This window comes from Haemaphysalis longicornis, unplaced genomic scaffold (assembly GCF_048455015.1).
Source record: "Haemaphysalis longicornis isolate Haplotype H1 unplaced genomic scaffold, Haemaphysalis longicornis Haplotype H1 scaffold_1, whole genome shotgun sequence".
NCBI lineage: Eukaryota > Metazoa > Arthropoda > Arachnida > Ixodida > Ixodidae > Haemaphysalis > Haemaphysalis longicornis.
Window position 1 is genome coordinate 123079214 of NW_027526203.1, and position 19883 is coordinate 123099096.

Here is a 19883-nt window from a genome sequence, read left to right on the forward strand (position 1 = left end):
TACCTTTCACTACCTGTGTCAATGGCCAGCACTCTTAGGTGGCCCGCTAGCTGGGTTAGCGCGCTATCTATTGCTGTGCACCGGGCAAGGTGTTCCCGTTCCAGTCTGATCGAAAGCTCTGGTGGTTTTTTTAATTGTATTTAAATGACGCATTGGCTAAGAGAATACGAAAGAAACTATACTCTTAAGCGTACGCCCGCGCAGAACAGTGATTTGAGGGCGAAAAATTACCACAAAGCTATATATGTGGTTCCCAGACTGTTTATCGAACGCCGTTTTATCGAAAAAATGCCCGTTTTATCGAACGCCGTTTTATCGAATGCCGTTTTATCGAACCCCCCATGTCCGTTTTATCGAAAGTGTGGTTTTGCGGTTTTCGTTGTAATTGTTTTCGTTGTAATTTGCGGAGTATATTTTGTTTAACTGAAGAAGAAGAAGAAAAAGAACGGAAAGGCCGGGAGGTCAACCAGGTGTAGAGCCCGGTTTGCTACCCTGCACTGGGGGAATGGGTTTCAGGGAATAAAAAGGGGGGGAGAAGAGGAAGAGGTAGGAGTGGGAAAGCGCGCACTCTATAGTTCATCTCACAAGCTAGCTGCAGCACTGTGGAGGCTACATTGTTGTCCCCCTCAGGGCGCCTAACTCACCGCGAAGGAAGCGACAAAAGGCGCCGGGGCCGTGCGGTGCCACTTGCCGAGAGGGGAGAAGGGAGTGTCCTTTCAGGACCCCCTTCACGGCGGATTAGGCGCCCTCAGTGGGCGCACTATTGATAACAATTTGGCCTCCACAGTGCTGCAGCTAGCTTGTGAGATGAACTATAGTCCCGTTTCGGGCACTATAGGCCTCCTGCGCTGGAGTTTTGGCGACATGCAGCGCCCCTAGTGGCCGACGCCTCTGGGTAGTACAAAAGCAGACGACCCCAGCCGCCCTCCATGCGTTTTCAATTACAAGACAGAGTGAAACTTGTTTGTACTTAGTTTAATCGCTTTATGGTGCGTTTAAATGACTGAATACTGTATGAAATAGCCCTTAAAGTAGTTGCAGAGGCTAAACAAAATAATTTCCGCTCAAACAAGCCGATCTATCGGCTTTCTTTTGAGCGCGCTGTCGCGGTCGTCGCGGCGTGGGACAGTATCGCCAGGTCGGGTGGTCTAACTTCCTGTCGACGATTACCGTTCTTTCTTCTTGCGTGCGGTCGACAAAGAAAATTTCACGAGTAACATAAACACGGAACGCTAGGTAACTGCAAAAGGTTGCTTCAGCCCAAGAATTGCGCAGCCGACTCAGCTGACACTGCTGGCCTGGCACCGCCTTGAAAACGAGTGGAAATTTTGTTTTGTATTTTCGCAAACTAAATGATCCTTGCGTAATGTTTTACGCCGCACGAATTACGAACGGCAGGGTACATGTATACTAGCGAGTAGGTGAGGCATTGCGTGAAATAAACAAATTAATCGCCATTAAATGACGCAAAGCAATCACCAAATCGCACGCCCGCTGCCTGCAGAACTGTGTTATTCTATATTTGCATTACATAACATAACACAGCCGCATACACGGCGGGGCCCAGAATATTTACATACATTCATCACTGACTCTGTTGGTTATCTTCGTCGCTAACAATCTGAACGCCGACAAGCCAGTTAAATTTGTCCTCAAATTGAGTTTAGACAGCGAGACAAGAGCAAAAAATTGGTCGCTTCCAGTTGAATTGTCCCCCATCTTCACACCTCGCCAGATTATTGTCAATTATTATTGGCGATTCGCTGAATTTTTTCGCTTTGCATTCAAAGCACCCCTCCCCATCCCACCCGATTTGCCGTCCAGCCGTCCGCCGTGTCGGCTGCATGCAACTCGGCCCTACACTTCAAAACGTTGCTGACCCTTATTCTAGCTTATTAAGTGCGAACTGGGAATATATGATGCAAGTCTGTAATTAAGTAAAGTGAGCGTAAACAAGGAAAGCGAGCGGCCTCTCGATTCGTCCGACGTTTTACGGCCACTAATTTCGGAATCGCAAAACAGATTTCACGCTTCTGACGCTCGCTGAATTTTTTCACTGAGACACGCAACAAAACGGCAAGGTAACGCTGCACCATGTATTCGTAACGGCGACGCAAACGAGCATTGTTTAACAAAAGTGCACGCATAGTGCGCAGGTACGCAAAAGAGCGGCGCACCGGAGCAGACGAGCCTGAGGTCCGCCGGACTCGCTGGCTTTTTAAAGCGCGATCATAGCCGGTTGCGTCACTCTTCTTTTCTGATTGCCTGTTGCTTAAAAATCCTTCACCTAGAGTATTAGCAGAGTCGTTCAATGGTATTAGTTTAAACTAGAAGTTTCACTTAAATTTTACTTCATACTACCATCGATTGGTGAACCTGCGAGTGGTAGAGCGCCGTCACCGTCCCGGCACTTTCGTCGGTGCTGTAGACATATTTAACGCTGCAAAGCTTTTTCCCCAATTGCCAAGTTGATCGCCAGAAGAGATCGGACTCGTCGGGGATGGGCTGGTGACCATGTCGCAAAACAATCTGGAGCATCGAGCTCATTTTGCTTCTGTCAACACGGGATCCTATGGGACCCGCGCAGCTTTGTACTACCCGGAAGTACTGCCCGGAAGCCGCTTGCGCAGCGCCCCCTGGGCAGCGCAGGAGGCCTATAGTCTTTCAAGCAAGTTCGTTTCACTCAGGAAACGTAAAAGGGCTTTCGTCGCCTTCTGCGAGGTCGATGGTGAAGACCGATGACTTAAAATAGTTTCCACCGTAAATGGTCGATTGTCCAATCGGCTCAGCGCGGTGGCAAGCACGCTCCTCTCCGACGAGTATTCGGGGCAGCGACACAGCACATGTTCTATAGTCTCTTCCGCCCCGCAGGCGTCACAGTGTGCGCTGCTGGCCATCCCGATGAGGAAGGAGTAGGCTTTCGTGAAGGTCACTCCCAACCACAGTCTACAAAGTAAAGTTGACTGGGGTCGAGACAGCCCATACGGAATACGGCGCCGAAGAAGGGGATCCTGAATATATAGTCGGGGATTCGAAAAGTCCGGTGTATTCCATTGCTGCATGGTAATCTTGCGTGCAAGGGAGCGAAGCGTCCTGGCGGCATCGGTTCTTGAAAGCGGAAGTAGAATGGTGCGGTCGCTCTCATGGCCTGTACGGGCAGCTTCATCCGCCAGCACGTTACCGATGACTCCGCAGTGACCTGGAAGCCACTGGAAAATTACGTCATGGCCGGCTGTGATGGCTTGATGGAATTTTTCTCTTATCTCTGTCACCAGTTGGTGTAGGGGGCCGTAGCGCAGGGCTGCGCGTAAGCTCTGTAAGGCAGCCTTGGAATCCGAAAAGATCGCCCAATTTTGAGGAGTAGCTCCGATGATATGGTCAAGAGCCTCACGAATGGCTGCAAGTTCTGTAGCTGTCGAGCTCGTGGTATGGCCAATACGGAATCGAATTGTTGCAAAATCTGCTGGCACAAACACTGCACCTGCCGAACTGGATGACGTTACGGAGCCATCTGTGTACACATGTTTCCGGTCGTTGTACCGTTCATGCAGTAACAGCAGCGTAAGCTTAGCTGTTGAAGGGCCAATGATGACAAGTAGGCTTTTTTTTCGAATTCCCGGAACACTGAGACGAATCTCAGGTTGTGCCAGGCACCACAACGGGGAGGTCGGTGTTGCCGCAGGGGCGTACCTTGAAGGGATTTCAGCCCTGTGCGTTGTGATAATGGCTGAAAAAGTAGATCGTGGTCTACTTTGAGGAAGCTGCGCCAGATGGTGAGAAGGCAGCCTCGTGAGGAGCCTGATGTACAGGCGTAGTGTTTCAGTAGCCACGTACGTTGCTATTGGGTGTTCCTGTGCGATGCAAATGGTGCCCACTGTTGATGCACAACGCGGCAAACCAAGACACGTGCGCAGAGCCTGCGCTTGGACGCTCTGTATTACCCGCAGGTTAGTGGTACAAGTGTTGGAAATTGCTGGCAAGCTGTAACGCAAGGCGCCTAAAAAAAGTGCGGAGTACAGTTGCAGCATTCCTCTTACCGATGTTCCCCACGTCTTTCCAGCAAGAAATCTGAATATCTGGGCAATGGTGGTAAGTTTCTTCTTAAGGAAAGAAACATGTGCGCTCCAGGAAATGTCCCTGTCGATGATTACACCAAGAAATTTGTGATGCCTGGAGTAGGGAACCAACCTCCCATCGATCTTGATGGAATATCGAAACATGGGCTGGCTATCGCACTAACCTAATCTGCAGATAGCTTAATTCTACATTGTCTCTGCCGCGCATTACATTAAAAAACCTGCCTATACTGTTGACGCGTCTTTGACGTGTTTTCGATTACGTTTGTTTTATTAGCATTTTTTTTGCGTCTTCATTGATTTCACTCAAGCATGTGGTGTAGTCTAGCAGGGATCATCACAAGTGAACCCGTCACAGCCAACTCGCCATAGGTGAACTCGTCACGTATGACATGTCGTCGTACGTCATCTCGCCCTAGGGAAACTCGTAACCTAGGACAACTGGGCGATTGCCCATCCAATCACAATTTACGTTTTTCGTTAATCATGCTCAAACAAACAAAAAATACAGGATTTCGTACAATTCCCTACTTATGCGTCAACACTCTCACGCCGCTCCTACAATTCACCAACCTTGAGTTTCCTTGGTGGCCTTGGAGGAACACGCCACACCAGACAGCGCATTTCTTTGTGTGTGCTTTGTTCAGCTAATCGCACAGGCCATACCAGACTTTGTTTGCTCGTTCCCATTTTTTTTTCAATTTCGCATTTTTATTTCCAGGTAATCGGTCGACGGCGCTGTATTGAGTAGACCTTCACGATTTCTCTATTTTTGGTGTTTACTACTTTTATCTTGGTGTTTTTTTATATATGATAAATAGGTAAAAGAGTTCCGGCTAAATACCTCATACATGCTGGGGTGTAACGGGGGGTGGGTGAGGGGGGAGGGGGGGGGGAGAGATGAAAACAAACCAATCTGTAGTATGGTGACTAATTTTGTAACTAACTTTTTTTCGTCAGTTTTGACCAAGGCATCGATAGCAGTAGGAGAAGGCTTGGCAACCTCTTAGTAACTGAACTCAGTGCCCATTAAGAATTAAAAATGCAGAAATTGGGTGAGACTTTTGCTAGCGTTCCAGTTAGGTTTTTGACATTGGACTCACAAGCACCAAGAAGTACCTTAATTATGTAGAACATACGCGGCGAAATAATTAAATTAGATTAGCTACAAAAGCGGCGTATACAAAAAAGTACGAAGAATATCGAGGCATCCTAGTCCATACGCCACAATGCCGTGATATGCTTCGGATCAGAGGGTGAAATAGAGGTACAAGAGGATTCCTTATGGTATAGTATTACCAGCGCAATGAACAGAACAAAATTTGTGGAGACAAATTTCGCGCATCACAAAGGAAGGAAATAAAAGACAACTATAAAGACTACAAATTCAGTTACATAGACTCGCTGTGGAAAGATTTGCAAATTACATAGCGAAGACGAAACTAAAAATCGTACTGCAAGTTTTGTTACACAACAATGCCGGGAAAAACACTTTCGATAAAACGTCCGTCGATAAAACGGCGTTCGATAAAACGGCGTTCGATAAAACGGCGTTCGATAAACTGTCCAGATCCCATATATGTATATTTATGTCCATATTAGCTGCTCACAGCCACCATCCTAACAAAACACACCACACGGGAAAAGTGAACACAGGATAACGCAGAGATCATCAATGGAGCAACATGTGGGTAGTATAAGTAGAAATTTAATAAACATGTAAATCAAAAAGCCTAAATTAAGAGCCGTTTCATCAATCCCTCAAACCTTCTGTTGGAGGCGAAAAGCAAAAACTCCCGTGTGTACGAGATTTCAGCGCACGTTAAAGATCCCCAGGCGGTCAAAATTAATTCGGAGCCCTCCACTACGGCGCGCCTCATCGCCTGCGTTGCGTCGGCGAGTTAAACCCTACAATCAATCCCTTTAATTAACGCCGTTAGTAAAAAAATGCACGATATGAAAACAAGCATAGACAAACATATACCTGCAGTTTAAAAAGTAACGTACTGGAACCTTAACAAATTGTTATTTAGTCGAGATCCTTTTTTTCCTACCTCAGCTTGGGGACCTTTTTTAGGGATTATTTCTTCCGGGATTGTAAGGGTTGCAGGCGCCAGCGACGCGGAATGTGTCAGACGCAGGGGGAGCAGCTGTTCCGCGAATGAGGAATTAATGGCTTTATGGCAGCCAGCTTGTTAGGAGCGAACAGCCTCTGGGTCAAGCCGCCGGCGTGAGGACACAATGGCTCGGGCCTCAACCGTGTCGTCGCGAGGTTTTGGCCGGAGTGCGTGGTGCGACTGTGGGAAAACTTTAGTAGTCCGGCGGTTTGAAGGGCATTCCGGGAGGTTGGCGGCAGCTGGTTCTGTGGTCCACTGAGAGTACGTTGAGCGGAATGGCCGGTTGTAAAACCATTTGGTCCGTCGCGCCGCCAGGGACGGGGTGCTTGGAGCTATCCCTTTGTTGGTCCGTCAAAACGCGCAGTGAGAGCGTGCGGGGGTGTTCGTGTAACGGCCCGGGGTGGATGCGGGAAATGCGACGCCTGCGGCCGCCGCCTTGTCCTGTGTTCTCTACGCGTTAATTCTAGCGCGGGGTCCAATTATCGGGGCATCGCCTGTCAACGGCGGAGAATCTTGGAGGCGCGCCGCGTTTCGTTAGGATGGACGGTTATGGGTTCCAGCCGGCTTGAGTGGCTGTCCGGTCTAGGGCGAGGCGTGGGAACTGGCGACGCAGGCCGCGTGCATAAGATCTTGGCCCGGGCGCCAGCACGTGTTTTTGCGGGATTATGAGTGTTTGTCGTATTTATTTTGTTTGCTTGTTTGCTTGTTTGCTTTTGATCTTTTTCTTTTTTTTTTCTGGTGGGAGAGAGTGACCAGCCTTTCAGGGTTACGGGGGGCGTCGCCCACCGCGGTTTAGGCCCGGGTTTGGTAATCATCCAATCAGGTCGCCAGGAGATACTGATTGGCCTGTGTATCGGGGGTGGAGCCTACGTAACCCATCCAAACCACGAGACACGAGGTCTCGAGGTCGAATCCTGAAGGTTTAATGTGCTATGCACGGCCGGCGTATTGCCGGGCTAGCCAGGTCCGGCTAGGGAGGATCTCACCACTTGGGTAGTCTTAGGTCAGGGTCCGTCGCTGACGGGGGTGCCGCGTGCACAGTCTTAGCTGACCCAGAACCCCACTTTATTTCTTACTCTGTCTACTTAAGTCTGTAAATATTCTGTATATGTCTTTCACTTAAATATACAGTTTGAAAAGGGGGACCGGACAGTTTATCGAACGCCGTTTTATCTAACGCCGTTTTATCGAAGCCATTTTGTCGAAAGCTGTTTTATCGAACGCCGTTTTATCGAAGGACGTTTTATCGAAGCCGTTTTATCGAAAGTGTTTTTCCCGGCCTTTGTGCGTAACAAAATTTCCAGAATGTTTTTGTTTTTAGTTTCCCCCTCGCGATCTAATTTGCAAATCTTATTTAACCTAATTTGGAGCCTTCGTACTCGTTGTCTTTCATTTCTTGCGTGCGTTTTTTTTTTTTTATGACCCACGAAATTTGTCTCCACATTTTTTTGTTCTGTTCATTGCGCAGGTGGTACTGCCATAATGAATTTCCTTGTGTCTCTAGCCCATCCTCTGATCCATACCACGGCATTGTGGCGTATTGACTAGAATGCGTCGATATGCTTCGTATTTTTTTGTATACACCGCTTTTATTTCGACACACAATATAATTATTTCGCCGCGTATGTTCTAGATAAGTAAGGCACTTCTTGGTGCTTGTGGGTCCAACGTCAGCAGCCTAACTGGAACGCTAGAAAAATACTTTCCCGATTTCTGCATTCCTCATTCTTGATGGACACTGAGTTTAGTTGCTAAAACGTTCCCAAACCTTGTCCTACTGTTCTTGATGCCTTGCTTAGAACTAACGAGAAAAAGTTAGTTACGAAAACAGTCACTATAGAATGGGTTGGTTCGTTTTGCACCCTCGTTGCACCCCAGCTTGTCTGGGGTTTTCAGCCCATACTCTTTTAACTTTTTATTATAAGGCATAAAGAACAGTAAAATCAAAATAGTAAACAGCAAAAATAGAGAAATTGCGAAGGTCTACTGAATACAGCGCCGTCACACGATTACTTGGAAATAAAAATGTGAAATTGAAAAAAATTAAGAATAAACAAACAAAATCTAATATGGCCTCATGTGATTAGCTTATACAATCGAACAAAAAAACAACAAAATTCGCTGCCTGGTCTGGCGTGTTAAGGTTGGGGAATCGAATGAGGGGCGTAAAAATGTTAACGTATGAGCAGAGAATTATGTGAAATCCTGTATTTTTTATTTGAGCATGATTAACAAAAACTTAAATTTTGTCGTCCAGTTGTCGTTCGTTACGACTTGTGCGACATGGCCTATTACGACTTGTCCTTTTTGACGAGTTCACCTATGACGCGCTGGCTGTGACAGGTTCACTTGTGATGAGTTCTCCTTGACTCCACGGCCGCTGTTGGAGCCTCACTTTCATTGTCACACCCCCCTTCCCCCCCTCCTCCCGTTCCATTCATATAGCACTAATATTTGCGAAGTTCTTCGCGCGATATTTCTCCAGGTGCAAACAATGGGACCACAAGGCCCGATTAGGAGTCGCGTGCATACCACGTGACTAGAAAAGTTGGGGAAGGGCAGGAGTGTGGATCCCGTATTGATGAACCATGGGGCAAGGGATATATTTGGCAACACCAACCCAAATACACTGATACACATCTATGAAATAGTGCGCACGGGTTAGGGTTGCTACTATAGTGGCAAATTCTGTAATATGCGCAAGGGGGACATACATGTTTGAGTGCAATCAATGAAGGCCCCAAAAAAAAATCGAATAGAACAAATGTGATCGAAAACACGGCAAAGACGCGTCAACATATATAGGCGGGTTTTTTATGTAATGCATGGCAGAGACAATGTAGAATGAAGCTAACTGCAGGCTACGTTAATGTCATGGCCAGTTAAACAAAATAAAACCCGAAAATAAAATGAAAGCCGCAAAAACCAACTTTCGATAAAACGGACGTAGGTGGTTCGATAAAACGGCATTAGATAAAACGGCGTTCGATAAAACGGGCAGTTTTTCGATAAAACGGCGTTCGATAAACTGTCTGGGAACCTTTGAAAAACGCTCATCAAGTATCGTGCTCGTGTCATCAGTGCCGCAACCATCAGGCACCAACGCAGATCATCATCAAGAAGGCTTCTGTCTCTCGCCACTACATCGGCGAGGCACCGAAACATCAAAGAAGCACAACGAATCAACCTTTACTGGGACTTTTTTTTTTCGGTCCCTAAAATGATGTTTTTCAGTAAATCACAAAACTTCACAAAACACGATTAGCAGCTACTCTTTTTAGCGTTTTCTGGCCAATCCTCCCCAATTACCAACAAAAAACCTCAAACCTCGAAAAAGCTTCTTTCCTCCCCGTCCCCGAGAATGCAATAAAAAAGGAGAGCTAAAAATGCAACCAGTCGGTTGCGCAATAAAAGTATTAAGCTATAGAAAGTATTAAACAAAAACATACAAGTGCTCGAATTCTAAACATTAACTTTCGAAACACAGAAATAATCAACAAAGTTAAGTAATTGGACACTGGAATAAACTGCCATCCACAACCTACAGTCTGCGAAAATAAACAGTGAAAGTTTTGAACAATGAAGCACACAATGCCGTTCCCCGAGAAGTTTGCGCATGGAAACGTCCCATCATACTATGTGTATAAATACGTACTTGAAGCAACTTCAGAGGAGAATGAACAGGGAAATTGAGGATAAGATTAAAAGTCCATCCTCATTCCCGTGCAAAAAAAAAAAACATGTAATGGTACAACACGGCAAACACCCACGGACGAAAGAAAGGAAAGACACGAAAGAGCTGGTATCAGTGAGGCATATCTTACAGTAACTTGAAGACAATATAGGAAGGGACGATGAACCTAAAGTTAAAACCTGCGAATAAGCAATGAAAGGCGCATCCCTTCGGTAAATGGCGTTAGTAAAAAGTACCGTAGACTGCAACAGGCCGAGCCGACAAACACCAAAATATTGGCGATTTCAACAAGTGGCGTTCACAAAAATTCATTTCGTGCAACCAGCGCTCAGAGCAGTTGGCAACAAAGTACCCCAGACAAGCACTGCTGCTCCACACCCATCAGATAACGCATGAACTTCACCAAAATATTAAGTGCGAATGCACTTTATAAGCGACCCCAAACCATCCACCGCCGGCGGCGGCGGCGGCGGCGGCGGCGTCCGCAGTGCTCCTCTATATTTAAAAAAGAAACAGCATCCGGCGCCAGGTTTCGATCCGAGGACTTTGCGGCCGCAGCGCGACGCTCTACCGACCAAGCCACGGACGCGACGCTGATATCAGTGTTAGTGACGCGCCTTATATCTTTAACGCATTCAAACTACGTCGTCAGCGGCGTGCGTTGGCGACTCAGCGGCGTTATAGCGGCTTGATAACTGCGTGGTGTACACGTGATACTACAAACCCGATGGAAGAGATGGAAGAGAAGGCGGCGAGGCGGTGGGCTGCGGGGGCCGAGCGCAAGCGCCGCAAGCGGGCCGACAACCGTGCATTCGCACTTTCACATTCTCCCCCTCGGGGAAATGCGGGGAAATTTTTTTTGTCTTTCTCGATCTGTACAATGTTTGACCACATGAGTGACGTCATTTGAGCTAGATCACGGCTGTTGACCAGCTTCCTTTCAGTCACAGAAATGAACTCACTTGATAGCTACTTTAAAGAAAACCGCCACAAAAGCAGAAGCTAAATGACGTCTCTGCTGCGGAAAGCCAATCACACAGAGCCGTTGGTGCTGGCGATAAAGATAACCATCAAAGGGATCCGAAAAGCGTTTTATCGGACGCCGTCTCATCGAAGCCGTTTTATCGAAGCCGTTTTATCGACGGACGTTTAATCGAAGCCGTTTTATCGAAAAAAAAATCTCAACTTTTTCATTCAAGAACATTTTTTTGGTTTCCTCCATGCTACATAATTCAAAAGCTTGTCTCCACACGGCTCTTTATTATTTACCGAGACGCGTAGTACTTATAAGGGCCGCCTTGTATTTCCTGCGAGCGCTTTGTGTTTTTGTGATGCGCAATGTTTCTCTCTACAAATTTTTGTTTTGTTCATTGCACAGGTGCTATAGCGAACCTCCGTCTCCGCATTGCCCCCCATCTGATCTTCAGCGTACCACGTCATTGTAGCGTATAAGCTAGAATGCCGTGATATGATTCTTGGTTTTTCATACTACGCTTTTGTATCGGCACATAATTAATCATTTTGCCGCGTCTGTTTATCAGGCGCTTCTTGGCGCTTGTGCGACCTCGCCGCAGTGGCGTAGCGGCTACGGCGCTGTTAGTTAGTGGCTCTACGTTGATCTGCTGAGACCAAGGTCTCAGCAGAATATAAGAGACCAAGAATATAATCGCACAGGGATGTCCTGGGCTTTTTTCCTTAGTTCTGGAATTGTTGGACCACAGAGAATTAGGGTTGCATCGTCATCATTTAGGATGATCTTGGTGCTATCGTTGGTTTGGGCAAAACGGTAATATAAAAGTTTAATATTACATGGCCTAGAATACTGCCTTGCAGCACGCCTGTACGAATGGCAATTAAGAAGAACTTGCTGCTGGGCAAGTTGGTCGGAACTTTGCGCCATGGTTGAAGCGCTAAAATATGGACGGACGCAAGAAAGGCGACAGGACAAGTGTCATGATCAGCCTACTCAGGTCCACTGCAGGACGAAGGCCTCTCCCATTGACTTCCAACCGCTCCGGTCCTGCGCTGCTCGAGTCAACAGATTTTTTTTTATTTCTTCCCTCTATCGGATGAATGGCCTTCCCCTTCTACCCTAACTGTCCATCGGTTGTCGGTTCGTCTCACTACGTGGCCGGCGCAAGTCCATTTCTTTTTTTATTATTATTTGAACTATATCTTCTACTGTGGTTTGTTCTCTGATTCAGGAAGCTCGTTTCCTGTCCCTGAGTGTTATTCATAACCTTCTTTCCATGGCCCGTTGAGCCGACCTAAGTTTTCTTTCCAGTTGTTCACTAAGGCACCTCGTTTCAGCTCCGCATGTGATAACCGGCAGTATGCACTGGTTGCACATTTTTCTTTTGAGGGACAGGGGTAGCTTATCATTATTTGGGAGTGCTTGCCGAGTGCTCCCCAACACACCTATTCTACCCCGGATTTCTCTCTCGTGGTTGGGGTCAACACCAACCATCTGTCCGAGGTAGTTACTTCTAGCGTTCTTTCACTTCTTTTACTTCTAGCGTTTAGTTTCCTGAGCTGCGGAGGACGTTTTTGGCACACTTATTCCTCATTTCCTTAGATTTGTTCCTATTTATTTTTAGCCCCATGGCCGTGCTTCCTGATTGTCGTTCCTCAAGCATTGTTTGCGTGTATTCTGCAGTCTCACCCACCAAGATCAAGTCGTCTGCAAAACTCAAATGGCTCAAGTATTCCCCGTTTATCCTCAATCCAATGTTTTTTTCAGTCCAGCTTTCTAAATACCCCCTCCAGACATGCTGTGAATAGTATTGGCAAGATGGTATCTCCCTGTCTTACTTTCTTCCAGATCTGAAATTTATCGCTTTGCTGTGGAGGGTTTTCCTGCCCTTGCATTCTTTATATGTGTCTTCTATAAGTTTTAGTAAGTCTCCTCTATTCCCTGGTCTTTTGGTGGTTCTAGCACGGCTGCAGTGAGCACGGAATGAAACGCTTTCTTAACAGTCTATAAATGGGTTTAGCGTACTCTGCGGATTTTTCTATAACTTGATTGACAACACGGATGTGATCCATGGTTTCGTATCCTTTCCTAAACCCAGCCTTTATTTTTAGAGTTTAACATAGCGTTACCGTGTTTGTTTGCGGGAGTCGAGTGCGCATGCGCGAGAGGTACGAACGGTAACTTCCCGGCACAGGCTTTACCGTCGCCAGCGAGCTTCCTGAGCAACGAAGGGTACCGTCGCGTATTGATTACAGTAAATGCAGGGCGCTCGGCGCTTTATGCTTGATACAGCCGATAAAAGTGAACTTATTTCATGCTGTTTATTACGTTTTTCTAGTTAAATAATGCTCTGGAGAACGACAAACGACTATTTTTCTCCGATGGGCGAGCAAAATGGCCGCCCCTACTCGGGCTGAGCCTTGCCCGCTTCAAATAGTTCAGATGAGTTTCTGATCTCGAAAAGTACTTTTGGGCTTCCAAAACTGACCTGGGAAAGGTAGTGTATAGGTTATTGAGTAATTACTACGGCATATTTTACCCATTTCTTGCCTAAAGATTCAGCGCGGGGGCGAATCTTATTTTACCTTGATTCTAACTCTACCCAGTAGATGGCGCCCCCAACACGTTTCATTTTAAAGCTCTACAGGTGATGGCTACAGTATTCTCAAAACAACTGCAGTTTTTGTGAACGCTTCACCCGAAAAGTGAAATAGTCAAGCTAAGCAAATAAATATGAGCAACAAAATTATGCGTGATTTGCTTTTAGACTAATTCTGCAGATGTCGCTACCTGGTCCACGGCAGCCGGAATACGCAAACCACAAAGGGTGTGCTAAAATGTGTCTTACCATTTTCAGCGGTAAACTGAAACTCTGGCTTCCGGTAACACGGTAAACGGTAACGCAAGCCCGGTAACGATATGCTAAAACTATCTTTTATCGCCACCCTTAGAAACCGTAACTTTGGCATCCGGGAGATTTTTCGGAAAACAGCCTGATGCAAAGATTAGGTTTATTTAATATTCCGGTAGTGATGGAATCAGCCTCGATACGCGTTTCACGAGTTTTATTTGTAGCTAATGGATATCCCGGCTTTTACTACTGTTTAACCACTGGAGCGTTCTGTGCAAGGTCATCGCTCATCACGGGGTTTTTAATGCTCTTTGAAGAATTTTCGGTCCAGTATAATAAACTTGAAAGTGTGTTTCTCGCGCCACGCAGTGGGTACGATTGCTGTTCCCTAATCAAAAAAATTATAAATAATAGCCTAAATCATCACATTATGTAGGATATCGTAAGATAAATAGCGTTAATTAAAGACTCCGAAAGGCCAGGGTCAACCTCTGTGAAAAAACCATTTATGCATTAAAAAAACGTCGTATGATCTCTAGAACTCCAAAATGCAAAACAAAGTTGGTGCCCTACCACTCTGTGAAGAAGGATGTACTGCGAAGCTGGGCGCAGTCTACGGAGGGAACGAAACAAAACACGTTTGTTTATGACTTGCGATTAAGCATAATTCATAGCCAATCAGCGGAACGAAACTCGGAAGGACCGGAGCTTTAGTCTCGGGGACAAACATGGAGTAGTTTGTTTCACTTCCACGTCGAAGGCATCTTACTGTTTGTGTATAAAACACCAACCCGATCCCCTCGACCACTGAGAGGACACCCGACAGGTCGGATTAGGCCGTTTGACGTCCACGGTTAAACGTCCCTCCAGCACAGCGGACATGTCATCAGTAAGCGTATGAATAACTGTAACTTAGCGTGTACGCCCACCCCCACCTCCCAACCCGTGCACGCCGGAAAGTGGTTATGAGCGTGTGCTTAGAAGTGAAAGAAACCGTCGAAAATGTCGCTGTGCACACACTTTAAGCTAAACCGTAATATCGGCCCACGTCGGTGTTCCAAGCGGACATGTTCCTGTTCATCCGGGAGGAATTCGCAGCTACTCGACGAGCTGGAACTCGAGGCGAAAATGGCGTAAGCAGCGACTTTCTGATGTTTTCGCGCTTATTCGCGCTTATTTTTGGGCCGACGCTTCTTCAGTTCTTCTTCCTCCAAGCGAACGATATGCTTCTGTACCATAGCGAGTTAAACCTAGAAGGCCTCGAGCTTTATTCTGGTGGACAAACATGTGACTCCGTTTCCATCCCCCATCGTAGGCGTCTTTACTATCTGTGTAACACACCAACCCAGACCCGCACCGCTCGATTACGGACAGCTGACAAGGGCGCATTGAACCATAAGACTTCCATGTTTAAATCTCCCACCAGCAAAACGGACATGTCATCGGTGGCGACATGAAGCCCAGCTTTACGTTCACGCCCCACTCTTCCACCCCCAACTCTTGCACGCATAAACCGGCAACCAGTGATGGGCGCATACATAGGCGTGAGATGCACCGTCCAAAACGTTTCTCAGGAAGCCTTTTAAACTGAACAAGAATTATTTGCTCACGCTGGCGTTCCGACCGGGCAAGTGTTTCTTCGACCGGGGGGTATTCGCACCTACTTTGCAAAACGGGATTTGAGGCGGCAACGGCGGCGGCGGCTCTCTGTCGTTTTTTTACGCCCGTTCGCGCTTCCATGTATTCTCTGCAATCATCTGATAACGGCGCTACCGCCGTTGTAAGCTGATTGTGGAACTTGTGAAAGAGGCATCGATGGTGGCGAGGGGAATAACAGTTGTGAGAGAGGCCCGAGGTCGGCGTTGGCGACGAAGAACCCCGGAGCGGCGCCGAGTAAAGCGGCTTCACCGGAATGAAAACTGGGGGTGGTATACATATACTGCTTCACATTAAAAAAGGTTAAAGGTTAAAAAAAGTCGAGAACTATGCCAGTTGGTACAGACTCATTTTGGTGAAACGGCGCGAAACACCAGTAGACAGGAGAAGACAACTCAAGCGCTTGGTTGCATATAAAGGCGCATATAAAGGCAGCATATAAAATGTTAAAGGCGTAAATAAAACCTGAGGAGGAAAATTGGAATAGAACGTACCCTTAAGCTTTCAAACCATCATAATCATTCTCATAGAGATGTCTGTGCCTGTTGAAATTGAATGGTATGAATGACGTCTTCGATCAGCTGTCGTGAACCGTCTGGTGTGTTATGCAGGAACAAGTCCCTGGTGCGGATTTCGATGGTGTTCGAGAGCATGAGCTCCGGGCCGGCCTGTCTGAACATGCTTGCTCGGGGCCTCTCGTACAACGGCTACGTGGTCAAGCTTACCATGACCGACTCGAGGGGCGCCGACTGGACTACCACTGCCATCAGCCGCATTGTCCTCCGGAACTGCGTGATGCTGGATCGTGCTGCCACCTTCGTTCTACGGAGCAAAGTGGACAGGCGGGGCGCCACAGACTTTCTCTATCTACAGGCATCCGCTTCACTGATTCCTCACGTAGTGATCCTCTCGGGCGGTAAAGAAACCGAGAGCAGTGCCGCAGACGCCGTTCAGTTTGCAAAGTGTCGCCTGCGAGGCCGCTGCAATCCCCCTCACATTCAGTCAGTCTCCTCGCCAATTTTGACCTGGCCCACTGTCACGTCTCTGGAAGAGAGACCTCAAAGCTGCAAGGCAGATGCTGCAATGGGTGCGTCAACTCTGCACTTTCTGGGTGTACGTCTGGAAACTCCGCGCCTTGCTATCGGTGACAGCCATGAAGCGCAAGTGGCATCCGTGCCGGTCCCGTCCGTTGGCGAGCCTGTTGGGAGGACAAGCACTCGAGCTTCGCTTAGCCAACCCGAAGTGGTGTTGGCTCATGGAAGTAACTGAAGAAACTGTTAGCTCGGCGTGATGGTCGCGCGCATGCGCAGTTTCATTCAAGCGGCCGTCCGGGCGCTAGCTAACCGCCTGAAGCGTCATTTATGCCTGGACTAATGGCCACACCTTTTTCAATTACGCAGTGAAAATCACCGATTCCTGCTCACATATAAGGTATGATACCTTCCAGTCTTTTTAAAAAAGTCAGACTATCTGGCATGGCGTTGTCAAGAGGCCGAAATTTTCGCTGCATTTTATTACGTACTGCAAATCTGAAGACAGAAACAGCAAATGACATTTGCTGTTGATACCATTAGTGTGGCGGTACACGACAATACCAAATGACATGCAGTAGGAAGGGCACTCGGCAATCGAATGAGTTCTTGGAACACAATGTCATTAGCTTACTACAGTAGTCTCGACAGTGCAGGCGTGCCACTGAACGAGAAAGTTTAATAATAAACCGCAGAACACTGTTTCACTGTTCAGAGACTCTGAGTAAATCGATATGTTCTCGTGCGTAAACACTAAGTAAATGTATATTTTTATCATGTTGTGTTGTGTTGAAACAACTGCGCAGACAACCGGCCGGATTTGTGCTTTTTTATTCGACGTCCAGTTATGCCGGTTATAAATGTGATACTTTTTTTTTTTCAAAAGTTGACTTGTTTTGTTTTCAGAAATGTATAAATGTACAATCTATTTCGATTATCTTACCATTCTGTCAGTTTGTTAATCGTCACTGCTCTTATTATCAAATTGCGTATCTTTCGCCGTGTAGACCCGTACTGCCAAAGCGAATGGCATTAACACGTAATGTCATTTGCTCTAAATTTGTCGTGTACCAGGCGTATGAGGTTTCTCGTGCGAACATATTGTGCATTCTGAGGGCACCACTGTTCATTTCTTCAAGATGCTTGCTTCGTAGTGAGGAATGCGTTTCTTTCTGGTATGTTGTTGGTTTTGGTATTTCTAGTGTACATATCTACCTTCCTATGCGTCTACGTCGCGCAGATGTCTCACGAGTGCAATCACAAGCCTGGAACATTTTTACCCTCGTTTCCTTTAAGAAAATTCGCAACCGGGTGACCGCTTAGCTGCGCAAGGCGAAAACCATTTATTACCAGAAGCTATTTTATGAGGCTCAAAGTTCGCGTCCAGACGGCGTCTGGAAAATTATCAATGATGCCCTGAATGCCCCCACAGTGCCAAATGATAAATTTGAAATGATTGTTAACGGCCAAGCGCTGAATAATACTGCTCTCTCCGAACACTTCAATGCCCATTACATCAACGCCATTCCTAGTACCGTACCTCCCAGTGTTTGATCGTACCGTGTTCAGTGCGACATTCCTGATACCGCGTTCTTGCAGCCAACAGACTTTTCGGAAGTGCAACGCACTTTTGAGTCCCTCAAAAATAGCAAAAGTGTCGATGTTGACAATATACAAATACGCCCCGTCAAACATGTCCTCGACGTCATCTGCTATTACCTAGTTCATATTTATAACCTTGCCCTGCAAACCGGATGCTTCCCAGCTGACATGAAACGAGCGAAAGTGTCGGTTATATAACTTATATTCAAAGGAGGGGACAAGAATGATGCCGCCAACTACAGGCCTATATCGGTCCTTCCAATTTTTTCAAAGGCTCTAGAAAATTTATTCTGTCCCGCTTGAATGCTTTCTTTCTAAAACACCAAATTTTGCCTGAATGACAGCATGGCTTCCGGAAAGGCTGTTCGACCGAGTCCGCCCTCTTAGTACAAAAGGAATTAGAAATAAAAAACATTGAAGCTAGTAGACTAACTCTGGGAATATTTGTTGACTACAGCAAAGCTTTTGATGCACTAAATCACAATATATTACATCATAAAATAAATCAGTATGGAATTCGTGGGGTGTCGCATTCACTTATGTAATCTTATATCAACGGACGTGAACAATGCGTGGCGATAAATGGGTATCAGTCGTCATTTCAACAAATACGGTGCGTTGTACCGCAAGGAAGTGTTTTAGACCTTTTTTTATTTAATGTATACGTGAATGATCTCATTTGTATCAATAACCGTTCACAGTTTGTCTTATATGCTGACGACACGCGCCTGTTTCTGTCCTCAGATAGCATTACCAATTTGTTCTCTGCTGCAAATGCTGTTACAAGATAAACTGCGCGAGTGGTCCGAAGCAAACTGCTTAAAAATCAACACAAAAAAGTCAAAAGCTATCTTGTTCACACCAAAAAATAAACGTGTATCCGTTACGCAAGAGCTTTATCTAGGTAATTCTAAGATCGATCTAGTAGAGCAACACAAAGTTTTGGTAGTGGTGCTTTCACGTCACATGAGCTGGGATGCACACATTCAAATGTTGACCAAACAATTATTTTCTGCTGTGGGTGTACTGTATCGGTGCCGGGACTTCTTCCCACTCAATATTAAACTTCAAATTCACCACTGTATATTTAGATTACGTTTAAACTATTGCACGTTGGTTTGGGGCACTACAACCAAAAATAATATTACCACCCTAATGTTGTTAGAGAAGAAGGAAGTTCGCTGCATTGACAACGTACACTACCTTCATCCTACTCGAGCACTTTTTTCACGGCATAAATTAATAAGGATCGATAATCTATACGATTACCGCCTACTTTTCCAATTCCACTTTTCTGATGCTCTCAATCAGCAGTTCCTGAAACGATTATCTTGCCTAACAATCCGGACCCAGAATTACTCAACTCGCAAACCTGATATGTGGCTAGTACCATTTCCCCAAACTAATTACTTTTTCCAAGCATTGGCACCTAACATTCCATCCATATTAAACAGAAACAGCGTCGAATTTTCAGGGCGGCGGTTTACGCGACATGCCCTTCGTGATGCTTATGTCAACAGGTAAATATTGTGTGCAGAGTTTTATTTGCATATTTTGTCGGTCTGTTTGCTGAATGCTTTTAGTAAGTGTGAAGTACGGGAAACGTTTTGTCTGCGATTGCCTGCTCCCCTTCTGTTGCAAATTCAATGCTGTTTTTACACAGATGTTTTTTTTAATAAACTTGGTATATCACATGATTGTACAAATTTTGTTGTTTTTAATTATCACTGTATGCATGCGTGTCATTGAAGTTTATATTGGGCCCCCTGGCCCTGTCAAGCTGCGTCTGGCAGCTTTTATGCCAGGGTGACCTTCAACATTGTATTGTTGAAAATAAAATTTGATTTGATTTGATTTGAAAAACTATCTATGGATCTGACCTC

General features: G+C 46.2%; 1 protein-coding gene across 1 annotated transcript in view; it reads left to right on the top strand.

Annotated features, from left to right (window-relative positions):
- The window catches only part of LOC144165783 (uncharacterized), a 39711-nt gene extending 20086 nt beyond the window's left edge, over positions 1–19625 (top strand). Inside the window, exon 3 of the mRNA XM_077695557.1 lies at positions 15979–19625. Coding sequence (XP_077551683.1) covers positions 15979–16636 — 658 coding nt within the window. The 3' untranslated portion in view covers positions 16637–19625. The remainder of the gene's footprint in view (positions 1–15978) is intronic.
- The last annotated feature ends 258 nt before the right edge of the window (positions 19626–19883 follow it).